Source organism: Egretta garzetta, unplaced genomic scaffold (assembly GCF_000687185.1).
Source record: "Egretta garzetta isolate BGI_Z169 unplaced genomic scaffold, ASM68718v1 scaffold754, whole genome shotgun sequence".
NCBI classification, from domain to species: Eukaryota; Metazoa; Chordata; class Aves; order Pelecaniformes; family Ardeidae; genus Egretta; species Egretta garzetta.
In genome coordinates this window covers 537423-553105 of record NW_009259587.1, presented here as the reverse complement: position 1 = coordinate 553105, position 15683 = coordinate 537423, and the positions used below count along the sequence as shown (strand labels likewise).

At 45.9% G+C, this 15683-nt stretch overlaps 1 protein-coding gene across 1 annotated transcript in view; it reads right to left on the bottom strand.

The window, feature by feature from the left end:
* Positions 1-15683, bottom strand: part of MYO10 (myosin X) — a 96617-nt gene that overhangs the window by 30043 nt on the left and 50891 nt on the right. Inside the window, 2 exon segments of the mRNA XM_035893426.1 lie at positions 2197-2311; positions 2470-2594. Of these exon segments, the coding sequence (XP_035749319.1) occupies positions 2197-2311; positions 2470-2594 (240 nt within the window).

Below are 15683 nucleotides of genomic sequence, written 5' to 3'. Positions count from 1 at the left end.
TGCTTCCTTTCAAGTGTCTTGGGTTTTTTCTTGTTGGGGTGGGGATGAAAAATACGGCCTTTCGGGGGTGTTCAAGTAGAAAAAAGGTAGTTCCCTCCCCTCTGTGTCTAGGGGGAAAAAAAAACATCATCAAAGTCAATGCAGCAGCACTCATGAGGAGAGGCACAGTTGTGAGTTTTGAATGCAGCTAGAAAGGGACTACACTTTACCACAAATTACCCAGCACTAAGGAACATAAGAAGTCCCAAAGAAAGTCCCAAAGTCCCAGTATCCGAGTTGCACTGAGCCGCTCTTTCTATACAAAGCTTTTACTCATGGAAAAAGCCTTTTCTTTCACCCACTGGGCAATCTTCCTTTGCTCTACACGCGCTGGCTTTAAAAACACACCGAAATTCTGCTTCGGAAAGGCATCCGGCTACTTCCTGAACAGAAATGCACATTAAGCACCTGTCAAGCCCAGGCTAAGGCCTTTTGCTGAGCAGGTGCATTGCGGCTCGAGAGGGAAAAGACAAGAAAAACTCACACTGAAGCTCCAGCATCGCGATGTTGTTTATTACCCCTTTTAAATAACAGGGGCAGGATAGTGCCCCAACCCACGTTCAGTCTGAAGCCAATGCCCTCTTGTTCCCTCCTACAATAAGCTGTTCATGAGGACTCTCAGAAATGCGCAGGCAGCTCCTGGGGCGGGGGTTGAGCCCAGGCCCCAGTTAGGGAAGTTACAACAGAGCTCTGCCTCCTGACGGGGTCCCGATGAGCAGCTGGTTAAAACAATTTTGGGTTCTGTACAAATATATGCCCCTAAGATGCCAAAGCCCTGTCTGGGGTCTGTGCGTAAATATTACTACTATAACATATCTGAAAGTGTAATGGGAAGCACAGCCCAGCTCTGTGGGTGAACATCGTCACTGTATTTTGTAACCCATCGTCTACAAAAATAGGAAGAAAGATGATTCCAATTGCCATCAGAATATTGCAGATTCTACCTCTCACAATAACTGTAAAATGATTAAATCAGCTTTCCCAATAGCATCTGAAGCATGCAGAGGAATGGAGGAAGCCCTTGAAAACTGTGCAGTTATGGGGAGAAAAGGACGAGGAGGAAGGGCTTTTCACACAAAAGTCAAGCAGGTTTTACAAAATATTTTTGCTACCTTATGGTAATGAGAAAGGTTTTTCACAATTCTAGCAATTGACAGGAAAACGGCAAGCGTAACACATAACTCAGCAAACTTTACTTCTGGATCTGTTTTTCATTCTCTCTCCGCTGCAGAAGCCCTGGGAGCGCAACCACGAGTTACCCAGAGAAAAAGAGAAGAGAAAGCCGTCTGCAGAGGCCTGGGGGATGATCCTTGGCAGCGATGGCCTGACGTTTCTCTAGTCCTTTGCACCAGGTATTTTTGCTATTTAGGAAATCTCAGATCGTGCAAGGGTACGCAATGCTTTCACATAATTTGGTAAATCCCAGAGCACAAATTCGCAAGAAGGAGGGAAGCTCTGCACACAACTGTTGTCCAAAATCAAACTTGCAAAAACAAGCATGCAAAACCACCTGGACTGTTTTGTTTCTCAAATTAAAATTCCATTCTTTTAATTAAAATAATTTGAATTTTTTTTGGAAGAAAAAAAGTTGCAGGCAAAGTTCAGGTTGTCCGGTAGGACACTTATCAAGGTCTAATTAGCTCCAAAGAAGACTCTTGGACTAGGATGGCAAACACACTTAGAGCTCAACTCTGCTATGTGAACACTGGCTAAAATTCCTCCCCCTGATTTCAGCCACTGAGCAGGTATCACCCAGGTGGGTTTACTAGTATAAGCGGAGCTCCCTGCAGAACAAAAGTGTTACCTTACATGCTCGATACTTCTAAAAATGATAAAATCCAGCTACCACATGTTAAGTTCTGATTCTCACCAGAGCCATCGCTTGTGAACAGTGGCCGAAAATTCCAGTGGACTCTTTCTTCATGAGTGAAATCACCAGTCAGTGTCTAAGTGCCTTAGACAGCAAATTCCTCAGCACAACCATTAATTGTTTCTATAAGGGTTTCAAGAGCACCAGAAGGCATGCGCAGCTTCTTTTAAGGCCAAAAGTAATTACCATTACAACTACCTCTCTGCAGCTGTGCAGCCTAAATCCTGTCCCCTCAGCTTTCACTAAGAAGCAGCAGCCCCACAATATGCACGGTCAGTTTATTTTACCTTATTTTTTCCAAGCTGCCATTCAGTGCTTGTGTTGTCATACAGACGAAGTAGGACGGCACATTTCTCATTTAAGTCTTCCGGCAGAGTTAAGTTTCTCATGAGGACTTTATACCTGGTAACCAAAAAGTGTTTATTACTTCATTTAAGAGACAAGTTCTACTTTCGCCATGTGCTTTTTTTGTTATTAGATTTTTACTTTATTCCTCAACACAGGAATGTCAAATAGGCGCCCGTGACTCGTAGCCGAAGTGCACAAGTCAGTGTGCTTACCTTTTATAAAAGTCTTGAAAGGGCCTCCGGACAGGGAAGCCAGCCCTCCGAATCCTGACTGTTTCCAACATCCCAGAATAGCGCAGCTGGTTAAGCACCACCGTCTGATCAAACTGGTCTGGCATCTAAACCGAGCGGGTTCAAAACAAGGGGTTTAACAGCAATGGTTAGAGATGGCAGGGGAAGTTAACAAAGGGCAAATTATACAGATTTGAAATCCACAAAGGCAAAAAATCAGCTACACAATGTTTTACAGGACGCCAGCAGTGCAAAACATAAGAATACATCTACATGATGGAAATAGAAAGGTAATTACATGACAGAATTCCCACAGACACAACATTTGCAGCCATTTGGTCCATCAGCTATCTTGTTCCATTTCTCGTGTATTCGCAGGCTGGGCAGAAGAAACGACGGAGAGAAGCACAGGCCGCTAGCAGGGCACAGCTACCAGCTTGGTTATTTTGTTTCTTTAGCAACTGAATTTACAGTCCCTGTGGACAATTCCAAATGTTGAAAATACACAAACACAGTAGTGTGATAGAATTTTAGAAAAAACAAAACCGGAAGGACAGAAAAGATTTAATTTTTAGTGTAGTGACACTTCATCTACTATGGACAGGGACAGAAGTTTGCTGGTGCTGCCTCAAACCTTAAATAAGCTGTATTTCACTGAACTCCTACTTGCTGCTGTTCTGAACAGCAGAAATATTTTCATCCGTAAACGGAAAAGAAAAAAATCTGCTTATCTGAAATAAGTTTCCCTTAGTTTGCACGTGGTTCTTTCAGCATCGTTTTTCATTTAGGGAAGAGATAAACCCAGCTGCTCAGTTGTAAACACCTGCGAGTGCTATCAGTGTGTTCCTGCCCTGGGGAGCCTTGGGAATCCTCTCATCCCAGCTCAGAGTCCCCCGCGCTCTCACCACGCTTGAGGGAAACCAGCCACAGCCACGCAAAACTACTCAAGACAGTTGATAGAGAAGCTGTAGATGCCCCGTCCCTGGAAACACTCAAGACGGGGCCAATCACTACCTTACAAAAGGCCAGCAACCCTGATACTGAAATAGCACCAGGTGTAAATGCACCGCTTAATTCATCAGCCCAAAAGTCCACTTAAACGCTCCAGCTGACCATCACACGGGGTCATTTGCAGGGCTGGAGCACATTAGTATTATGCTTAGTATTTTGCAAGAAGTTTGGAAGGTGAGATCTCTATAGACAGAGTTGATGGTTTATAGAAGATCTGAAGTTTTTCAGCTGGCAGAAATGACAGCAGGATCAGGCCCTGAGCAACTGCAAATCAGAGGACTTTCTTGGTATTTATCAACCAGCTTTAATAAATCGTTTAAACTTGGCAAACACATGACTCCCCAAAATTTTATCTTCTCAAAAGTAATTTCAGGAAAGCACCGACTCAAAAGTTAATTAAAAATATCTAGTCTATAAACTTTTCCATCAGCACTTTTATGCATAAAACAAAACACTGCGTGCCAGTGATAACTCAGATTCGTTAATTCAGTAGATTCAAGAGCACTGATAGATTAGCTTCTACCTCCCTCCTTTAAAAGGCAAAATGTCTAAACCAAAATGTCGCTGCTCTTCCTTTCATTAATTTCTTTTCTGGAGCAGAGGTGGGAGACTTCTCTGCAGGTGCAGCAGCCATTCTGCACTGAGGTGTCACGGAGCTGCACGGGCAATCCCCGGCACTCACCGTCCCTCCGACGGCGGAAGACCTTCCAGCCCCTTCCTTTGGTACTGGGGCTAAAATTCGTATGGAAACCCACCACAGCCTGGCCCTTCCTCCACAGTCAAAAGCAATGAACAAAAATGAAAATTCGTGGTTTAAAAAGCGGCTGGTCACCAGGGTGAGCCCTGCCCTGCCTGGGGTGGTCAGCGCTGCGTGCCGGCAGGGCCTGACCCAGCCCGAGCAGGCGGACGGGGGCTACGGAGGGATTCAGCCACCACCAGCAGCTGCTTTTGCCTTCCCTCCGAGACGGGTGCTTGGCACCCCAGGGAGACTCGGGAGCTGCATCCACTCTGTGCCACTCTGGACGTTGTTACATCAATGGCTCTGGTACAAATGTAACTTAACACTTCTGTACCTGCACGTATAAAAAACTAACGCTCCAGAGAGGGGAAAAATGTCTTTGCGAATGATGCAAACTTCCTCTTTTTTCTCAACAACGCGTTTCATTTGGATTTTCCTATGGCTAGTGACATAAACCACAGGCAATGCTGCATTATACTGAACACACAGTATGAACGCTTACAATAAGGGTACCAATACTGTCATGACTGGTATTGCCAACAGTGTTTTCCATACGTGCCCACCCTGTGGCAGTCAGGTTGTGTTAGGGAACTCACAAAGCTGCCCTTCAAATGTGCGTGCACACTTCTGCCTGCCTGCCTGCTTCAGCAGGGTGGCTGCTGATGCCGACAGGGAAGGGGGGGAATGAACACTGATGCACGCACAAATCCCCAGGAAAAACATATTCACATTTTGCCTTGTGTAACCCAAGGCTGATGCATGCCACAAGGGGACACAGGTAAATAGAATCATAGAAAGTTTTGGGTTGGAAGGGACCCCTAGAGGTCACCCAGTCCAACCCCCCTGCAGGGACCAGGGACACCGCTAACGAGATCAGGCTGCTCAGAGCCCTGTCCAACCTGGCCTTGAATGTTTCCAGGGATAGGGCCTCCACCACCTCTCTGGGCAACCTGTTCCAGTGTTTCATTACCATCAATACATCTTCTTTCATTAGCCGGCTTTTAGTCCTTTTACTCCACTCCTCGTACCCACTGGCTCAAAATGTGATGCTCTTTGCAAGACTGTTTTTTGTTGCGCTGAGGTGGGGAAGCAGATGCATGGATGGGAGTGGGGATACACCAAAGCCAGGCAAAATTTGGACGTCTCTCTCACAAGGCAGCCTCCCAGTTTGCAAGGGAGCACCTCCTGCTTTGAGAGCCAGATGGCTGCTGCACCACCTAATCCTTTTATTGCCAGCCCCAGGCACTTGAAAAGTCAAAAGTCAGCCACACTGCTGGCTTGAAAGCTCATGTTACCTCCATCCCTGCTTTGAGTCGCAGAGGAAGAAGCAACATTTTCGTGACCTTTTTCCAACAACTACTGGAGTTAGAAACAGCCCTGCTCTTGTCACACAGTCACCTAATTTCAGAAGCCTGGATTTTAAAGAAAAGCACAAAACTCTGCAAGAGATGTCCAACACAGTATCACAGCAGGGCAAGATAAAGACCATCGCAATTTTAGTTACAGAAGCATACTCCTTCATTTTGCATTACTAGTTATTTTTAATTACTCACAGACACATGAGGCTATCAAACTGGAGGGTCAAATCCTGCCCTGGTGTATCACTGGAATTACATCTGCAACAAGTCTGGCTGCTTTGAGTAAACTGGAGGTGGTGGTAAGAGATGTGCCGGACTCCTATTTTACACTTTGAATAAGGAGTACCAGAAGATATGCCCCATCACCTGGGGGTTTTTGACTTGAGCTGTCACAGCAACCCTCCAGCCCTCACCAAAGAGAGCTGTAGCCAGTCGGAGGCGCAGCCAAAATCCTCAACACTAAAATGCATCCATTGTTTCCTGCGTCTAATGAAAACAACCAGAAGCAGTAACAAATGCAGTCCTGTGCACAACACCATGGCGTCCAGCATAGCCGCCTCGTGACTTGGCGATACACTGCACCTCGGGTAGGTTTACTCGATGGATGAAGAGGATTTCAGCCTCAATCATATAAACACTTGCAGGCAGAGATAACCTTAAGCATAACTTCCAGTCGGCAGGACCCCTCATACGTAAAAAAAAAAATAAAAAAAAAATAAAAAAAAAATCAATTGCATGTGCACTTACTGAACCAGAGTGCAAGCACCGTACATACCCCACTGTTAAACTGCAGACACTTCTAACACAGAGAATGATGATCATCTCCACTTAAACCATGCTCAGTGCAGCACTAAGGAGTTAAACTTAGAGTAGTATAAAATCTCCTTGCAAAGGGTTACCCACGCAGCTGATGCTCGGTCTTGTATCTTCATCGGTGCTCCTTCAGACCTCCTGCGGTAAGCGAGCTAACTTTCAGATTTGTACCAAAGTAGCACGGGACAGGACTCATTTCTGGGGTCTGCAAAATTTCTACCAGTGTTGCCATAAAAACGAGACTTGTTTCACAAATGAACACTTGGGAAGAAATTGCCTTCTGTAGGAAAATTTCAGACAGACAACAGAAACCATAACCGATTTTAAAACAGTATGTCTTCCAAAGGAAAAACTTGAACTAATTACTAAAAGTAACACTGCTGCAAAGTCAGATCAAATTTATAAAAGAGAAGGCAACAGCGAAGGAAGTCAACTGATAGCTTCCAAAATTGTCTGAGAGATGCAATCAACTTCAAATCAACTCAGTTTTCAATAGATATTTCACTTTTATCATGGAATGGCAGCATTAAACCACTCCGACCCACAAAATCGCCAGACAACAGCTAGACTCACGTGGGCCACAACCACATTTGGGCACTGAGCAACATCAATGTGGAATTAACAGCTACAAGTCAGGTCTATTCTACTTAATAAAGGTGTTTTTGTGGTGCACTCCTTCATAGCACAACTTGTAATTTATCATTTCCTGAATCCAAAAGTCCCCACTGAATTTGCACCAGACGTCACCAAAGCCAAGGCTCTAATGCGACCTGGAGCCTATGCTGGCGAGACTCTGGCTCCTTAGGCGGCTAAATGCTTGCTCTGATCTGTTGTGAGCCTCCTAAAGGGCAAAGCTGCTGCCTGAAATCACAATTAGAAGCAGCCATTAGGACAGACGTCTAATACCTATGCATAATTTTCGTGATAAAACAGTTCCTTAGATTACAGTCTGACCCAGGCTTGAAAAAACACCATCCCTTTTCCCTGGGCAGCATCCTTAGTGGAGAACCCAAGCATCCAAATAACACATGCAGGGAACACAACACTTTTTTTGTTGTGTGCATCATTTGCTCCGTTCAAACGCAGAGGATGCCTGACTTCCCCCCACGGAAATCATCCTTCCTCCCTGAACTACTGGCTGCCTCAGAAGGGTACAGGCACAATGAAGACAGCTTACAGCAGCCTCACAGATTGTATTTAGGCAGGAGGAACTTCACAGAGAGATTGGCAGGGGCAGGGGGGAGAAAAAAAAAAAAAAAATCCAGTCCCTTGTTTCTTGATTCCTCTGAGAACTTGAGTAGGACTCTGTCAGCTTTGCTACTGTGTGTTAAAAGTGTTGATTTTCCTGCCTTAGGAAAGTGTCCTGTGGAAGACAGGTTCAGAGAAAGAAAAGACGAAAAACAGGCAAGAGGATGAGAAAAAGTATTTTTTTTATTTAAAAACCAGTAACTTTTCTCAATGTCTTTTTAATGTTTTTTATATCTGCTCTTTTACTCCTAAAATGAAGTCTTGGCAATTTCACTCTGGAGAAAGGCAGCAGAAATTAAAAAAGTCAGTCTTTCCCTGCTTTGAGAGTGGGTTTTGAACTTGTTTCCACATCCTAATGTGTACTGATATTTCTTCAAAAATAGGGGGACTTACTAAACCAGATCTTTCTGAACCAGTCCCTGTGGTCTTCTGATCTCAGTTACCAGCTCCACAAATCAAAACCAATGCCAGGCTTTCCTCCCAGACAAATTTGAAAAGCGTGAATAAATTAACTTCTAATATATAATCTAGCTGAACTGATATGAAAACTCCTGCATGCCCACTGTTTGCCTTTTTGAAATCACATTACTTGCAGCGATTCTTACCCACACGTACCGCTCAGCAGCCTTTACTCGTGCGGAGGATTCAAGCCAGTAACCTGAAAGAAGTGAAAGGGAAACGCCTGCGCTTGCAATAGGAAAATGCACTGTAAAGCCAGGACGGGCAGGGCGAGGGCAACCTCCCTGTCAAATCCAGAGACTTCATCTGCAGTGCCCTGTTGGGCACCCTCTTACCTCCAACAAACCCTTTCCCCCCCTGCTCTTCCAGCCATCGTTTCTTCAGTCGCTTGCACCGTCAACTTCGATGGCGTTGGCTTAATCAACAGTTTCAACCTCAGAGCTGCTGCGCTTCCAGCACAAGGAGCATGAAAACCTGTGCCCGTCCTGCCCAAGGACCTGGAGCTTCAAGTCCCGGTGACCTAAGAGCACACGTTTCAAGGAAAGAAACCCTCTACAGTCTTCCCCAGCATGCAGCATGCTGTAGTTGGAACGGGTTCGGGTTGAAATATGGACAAGTTTGATGCCTGCTTTGTTTTTAGAGACATTCCCTTACTGTCCCAGAGCATTTGTGTCCACGCAGACAAACACCGTAAGGGTACAGCAGAATAAAAACAAAGAACGTGCCACAGCTAAAAACTTTATTTGGTATTTCTACTGTATGGCACTGGCACGTTGAGGAGTATCTGGATAAACCTGAAATAACAGCAAGCGTTTTGCATCTCCAAAGTTCTCCTGGCCTTTGTCCACACACCCACCCCAAAACCCCATAAAAAGCCTTTAAAAGTTACCAACACTGCTGGTGATAACTTGCTAAAAAAAAGCGTGGGTATATTGCAACAACACTTGTGCCTCAAAAAATTCTGCTGTGAACTCCAGGCCGGATTTCACTGCAAACTCAGTAATGATATGTTGGCTCTTTTATACAATCCCTACAGGTCTGAACGTGAAAGTACTGCATTCACCAACAGCAAGCGTTCACACGATTAGCTGATCTTCTCTTTGACTCCAACTACCGCATCTGACCTGCGTGACTTGTCTTCCAGCCTTGAATACTTCAGATAAGAGACAAACTTCAGAATTAGCCACTCTCATGCCACAGGTCGGAGCTGCCCGTGCTAAAAATAACACTGTATGGAAGGAACGCTGTAATTTTAGAGTTTTTCCGCTGTACCAAAAGAGTCAGAGGAGGAGACTCAAAAAACAAGTATGAAAATGCTTTTGTATTTATATGCAGCCTGTCATACAGCTGACTTGACAAGCAAGGACATTGCAAGGGTATTTTTAACACAACCACCTTGAAGCAGCACATTACCACACCGACCCTTTGCACTAGCGTTTAAAGATTTCAGCTAGGTCAAGACACTGCTGAGTTAGGTCCATCTACAAAGCTGCTGTAGTCATGTTTCAGGTCCTGCTTGCCTGTGCCTAAGAAAGATAAAAGCTGGAAGTAGCTTCATTGCTGGAGAAAAGATGCTCACGTGATTCTGACCAGCTTGCTGCGATTTCACGCTTTCGTCAACAAGGATCAAAAAACTCACAATCCTGGAGCTATTTAATCTACTTTTTATTAGTTGTTGCCACCGTACTCTCGCATTTCAGAGCAATCTTCTTTTTCTTCGGTCCATACGGCCTAAATGCTACCCCTGAGGAAATGCACACCAGCCTCTTTGCGAACCTTCCGTTCTACAGGTATACAGAATTTCTCCTAAGGGAAGGCAAGAGTTTGTCTACCTGTCTCATACGAGCCCAGAGGAACGTCACCTCCCCAAAAGGACAGTGTAATTTCTTACACACTGCTTAAAACTTCAGGGAATAGGAATGGATTGTTAAAAGGTGCAGGCTTGAACACTGGAGATATTTAAGTTTTGTAAGTGCATGGTTAGAAGAATTGCGATTGCAGAAACGTTCAGCTGAAGCTGAAGCGAGCCCTTGCTGCCCGAATGCGTTATCCAGGGCGCCCATTGAAATGCACAGCGAGTCCCAGGGGCCGTTCCTCCCAGAACAGCAACTGCGGCCCAGCCGGGTGAGACAGGCAATTAAGAGCATTTGGGAAAAAGAGGGATTTTAAGGTCTGAAGCCGCTCTGGCAGGGTCTCGGCGCGCTGGCAGAAGGTGCGACTCGCCGGATGGACCCCAGCTGGAACTTTCCACGGGCCCTCCCTCCTCCACCTGTGAGTAATCTGTTGCCATTTCACCCGAGGTCACCCAGCAGGCTTCTCCGGGAGAAAATCAATCGGGCTGCCTGGTAGCCACAGACACGCCGTGAAGAAACACGCCGTGAGGCACTAATTGCGAGGACAGCTGTCCTTCCTTACCCACCCCACGTCAAGACAGCCCACACCCACGTCACCACTGCTCGTGACAGCCGTCAGGAACAGAGCCGCACGCGCCCCCCCGCGCCCGCCGAGGCGGCACACAGACCGACTGCGGGTGGTGAAACCCTGACCCCCCCAATGTCAGCGATCACATCAGATCACTTGTACGGACTGAGACCCCACCCTTATCTATCTATCTATTTATTTATTTATTTTATTTTCCCACTGTCCTTTCACTCCTGCACGCCAGACTTTTCATCCACGCCTTACAAGTTTTTTTGTTGTTTGACAGTTTATTGGCAGGCTGGGCATATTAAGTCCATTTCTGTACTTAAAGAGCAGTAAATCGTGTTTTAGGATGGTTGCTCTAACATGATTTCTTCAGATAATGGTGTTTAGTGTCAAGCATTTATTCTTGAAAGATACGAAGTTTCATCAGAGGATAGAAAATCAGGACGAAAATACCTGAGAGAACCTGTTTAAGATGAATTTCACCTTGTGTGGCCCAAGTCCGACCTATCTGTAAAAGCTTTTCTTGCAACAATCCATCCAAGAACCTAATCCTGGGTACTTCTAATACCCAGCCTAGTGTTACTACACGTAATCTCACACTTGAATACGGGAAGCCCTCCACGTAGCTTGTTCTCGCTGGAACGCTGGCACAGTACCACTTCAGCAGCATGTCCTGAAACAGGACTGCAGATAGCTGTGATCCACGTTATCGCAACTCTCCCTGGCTTCCCCTGGCGACACGAAACCGAGCAACCTTTTTTCAGACTGCAGCTCCGTACGGGGGGAGAGAGGATAGAGGGGTAGGTGTTGCCTCCTCTTCCCTACTGCAGGTAAGCAGAAAGGAGGAGGTGGAAGAACCTCACTTCCAGCCACGAGAGCTCGCGATGGAGGGAGCCGACACCGCACTCCACAGAGGGACAAGAAGATGTCAGCTCGTGGAGCACAAGGAGAGCAGAAGAGGACTCTAAATGCAAATCTCACTTTATTCCCTGCTTCAGTCCTGGGCACCCACCTGCTGCTTCTCTAGATCTGGTCACACCCTATTCCTTTAGGACCGCATGCCTGAATTCCACTTACGTCTTGAAGCTCTTCTATTTTGGGGCATTGATTTAAAGAGAATACCAAAAATTCTCTGGTATTTCAGAAGTCAGTTTAGTGATTTGTGGGCTAACCTGTGCTCCTCAGCTATTTGACTGCTACTGAAATGCGTCCAATTTTGGAGCACAATAAAGGAGACTGCTACGCTGGAAACCATTTAGATAAAAGCTGTGAGAATAAAGATCTAAGTAAAAAAAAAAAAAAAAAAGCCATAAGGGACTTCAATAAAAGCCTTGAGGAACTCATCAATGAGAGAACTGAGAGGCCCTGATAGTCATCTGTGAGTAGCTATACCAAGACCATATATTCAACAACAATTTCTAATATACAGCAGATAAAGACATAAAAAGCATGAAAATCAAAGCAAGCCATATCCAAACCAGAAGGCACACCTTTTTCTCATTAGAAGGGCTTACCCATGGTGGTGGGACTGTCTAAAACCACCAGACACTTCAAAGAAAACATGGGATGTCCCACTCCTTCCAGCAGGCATTAAGGGTTTCCTTACAGTTTGCCACGCAGCTGGTTAGACTCAGAGATCTTACTAGTTCCCTTACAGCACTCCAGCTGTGGAAAAAATACTGCTTTTATTTACTCAAAGAAGCTTAGTGCTGACTTCTGTAACCTTTGGTACTGGGACTCCCAAAGACCGACTTTGCACCAGAGAGGGGAACAAGACACAGAGCTACTGGCCTGCAAGCACACGGTGCAATCCAGAACCGCGCTTCCCACATGCAAGCTTCGCCTTGGCAGGAAGCAAGTTCACGACTTAGGCGAGTATTTGGCGGCCCAGCCAGGGAAGCTTGGCTGAGAGTTTTACTGTGGTTGACTGCCTGCGAAGACGCAGGCTGCAGCACTATGGACCAGCTTGGATTAAGTCATTACAGAGCCTTCACACGTTCACCACGAAATAACAGAAGACTCCCCTACATTATCAGCTCCGACCATTAAAAACGGGAAAAGCCCCGCAACAATCACGAATCACACCTCCGCAAACTATAAGGTTTAAAATAATAAAAAAGCTTGAGTTGCCTTTAATTGATTTAAGTGTGGAGTGTACGTGTTTGTTGCATGGCCATGAGGGCCAGCAACTTCCTCGTTAAAAAGTCAAAATCGGATTCAAGCAATGTTAAAAAGTTAGCACTTCAAGGCACCCCTTTTTCAATACTGAGGCCACAAGCAGTTTCTCCCTTCTCCAATGCATTTCGCCCCTGCACACGGTTCATTCCCTCAGTGGCCCGTAACAGATGCCTACAAAGCACAAGGCTGACGTAATGCACAGACTTGCTGCTCGGTGCTTTCTCAAGCAAGGAAAGGTTCCAGTGCAATTCCTACGCCGAAAAAAATGGCATGGTTTTATAAAATTATCTCCTAAGGAGCCCTTTTCTCCTCTCCTTCCTCTATCGAGCCTTTTGTTTGGAAGCCGTAATGGGAAATCAGCCAGGCTTAAATCACAGCCAGCATCTGATATGTGTAAATGAGGAACGCCACAAAATATTCAGCTGAACGGCTTTGGGTTGCTAGGACACTGGAGGTCGGGCAGCACTGAAAGGGCAGATTATTCCCACCCCGGCGCAGGCACAGGGCTCCATTCACGACAGGGCTGCTGCCTGCAAGGGTGCTGTGACCCAGCCCTCCCGGAGCACCCCCTGCCGCCTCCCTCCCCCGGGACCCCGCACCGACCCCCACCAGAGCGGCCGGCACCCAGGCCCCTCTGCACCCAAAATGCCCCATCAGGCTGCGTGCAGTCCTTGCTGGGTTTCATCATTACTGAGGGCTTGCTTCAACCTGGGGGAGCCCAGGACACTGGGGGGCTGCCCGGGAGCTCTGCTGCAGCAGACTTGCAGTGGGTAGTCTGGGAACCTGCCTTAAGTTTTGAAAGTATGATGAAACGCGTAATACTGCAGTTAAGATACTTTTTAAGTCTAGAGAGGGGAAATTCAAGTGTAGAGAAGGTGATGGGGATCCCCGCGATCAGCACAGACGTCTACCAAGAGTTGCGTGATGGCCCAGAGACATGACCCAGCTCGATCCCATGTAATCAGGACGTTAATTCCTCCTCCGTCTTGTATCTCAGCGCATCTCAGATCGCGTCAGTCTAACTTTGTGGCATTTTTCTTAGCATTTGGACCTTTGAGCTGCTGCTCTTCTACCCCTACACATATTTACGCCATAAATTCAGGATTTGCCTTGCAGATCAGCAACCAACTAGGCAAGAGGGTATCAAGACTAGAGAAGCGTGTGTGTGTATTTGGGGGGTAGGGACAGAAAAGGAAGGTAGGTGTTTGTTCTTGTGTTCTTTTCACAAAAAAAGGCAACAAATACATTCTCCTTGGACTGCTTTGTTATAACACAATAGTCCCGTCCCATCCTGTCCGCCATTAAGAGTTGGAAAGTCTCCTACTCGAGTTCTTTGATGTCGCCGAGAACCACATCAAAATAAAATTAGATACTTCTGATAATTCTGAAATTTCCGTCCTAAACCAAACAAAAAGCTCCTTTCCTGATTTCTTCATATACTACACAAACACAAGGTGGAGGAGCTCTGAAGACCACAGCTATCTGGGCTGCCAGAGAGGCCACGCTGAAGGCACAGGTGAGTCAACATCATCTTGGCTGGAAGAGCCAGCAGCTCCCATGCTTCCTGCAAGCACGGCTAGTAATTGCATTTGCTAGAGCAAAAAAACTTTGCAATCTCATTGCTATAGATTATATATTGGCAATTATTAACACTTGCAATTAAAGTCACCATGTATCTTCCCCTCACAAAAGAACTGCACAAACTACTTGTTTCTTCCAACTCCTAAACATCTGTGAAATAAGAGTTAACTATAGAGTAAATTAACTTTGCTTTATTAGCATGGTGCAGAGTCACCCAAAATGGATGGCAAGAAACCTCCCTTAACACCAATATGGTTGTCAAACTAACTATTAACTGATCTAACTACACACACGCTTATACAGAGAGAAAAAATGAATTATAACAGATGTTAAAATTACATCAGGACCTAACTAATTTAACATGCAACCACCTTCTGAGCAATTTAATTGCGATGCCACTGTTCGTCTCCACAAAGCCTGCAGTATTTACAGGCAGGGATGCTGGCCAACGGCCTTTTGTTTCTCTAAGGCAAGTTCGATCTTTTCCTAGTTACATGAAGCACACAACTTAGCTGACTCTTATCTATTTTTAAGATGATCCTGCAGAGAAAAATGCTGCCCCGACTTAGGGCTTTACAATCTGCTGCGTCACATTTAAATAAGAACATGGCTCGTCCTGCCCCAGAAGTGGATTTTTTTTCTGTCCTTCTTCCAGAATTTCTGATCATGGTAAAAACACACTGTTGGGACTCCACCATCGGGTAGGTGCATTTTCACCGCTGCCATACCAGCGCTATGTTCTCCTGGGACTGGCCAGCAGCACAGAACTCCACGCCACTGGAGCAACGGATGTGGCAAGTCCTCCCCTCCTCCTCTCCACAGACGAGTCGCAACTTTAGGCTGGATACGCAACCGTCCGGGAGCCGCACATACGCCTCACTCCTCCTCCAAGCTGTGTGACAAGGGCGATCGCGGCTCCAGGTACTCTGCTGTGTGCTGCCCAGCACACCCACAGCAGCCCAAAAGCAGTAATAACTTAAGCAAAGCATTTAGATGTGTGCTTGGAGCTCATTGAGGCCAATGAGATATACATGCCCTATTAAGAATCTGGGTGATTTGAAAGGCGCTAGGTTGCGCACACCAGTGGTCACAGGGCAACCGCAATTTGGGATGGCTGAACAGCCAGCCATTTCTCCCCTGAGAAATTCCTAGGCTGGCTTAAATATACAACAAAGCATAACCTTTAATGTTTGAGTTAGAAAGAGACACAGAGGATAGAATCAGCTTTCCTAAACGCCACTTTGCTGTGTGAATTGTTTGCTTATATTAAAAATTTCTGTGCACCTAATTTAAGTGCTAAATCACTGTTAACAAAAATCATCATTTCTTCCTTTGAAAGACCACTTCATTAATGAGGCTGGACACCTCTTTCTAGAAGGTGC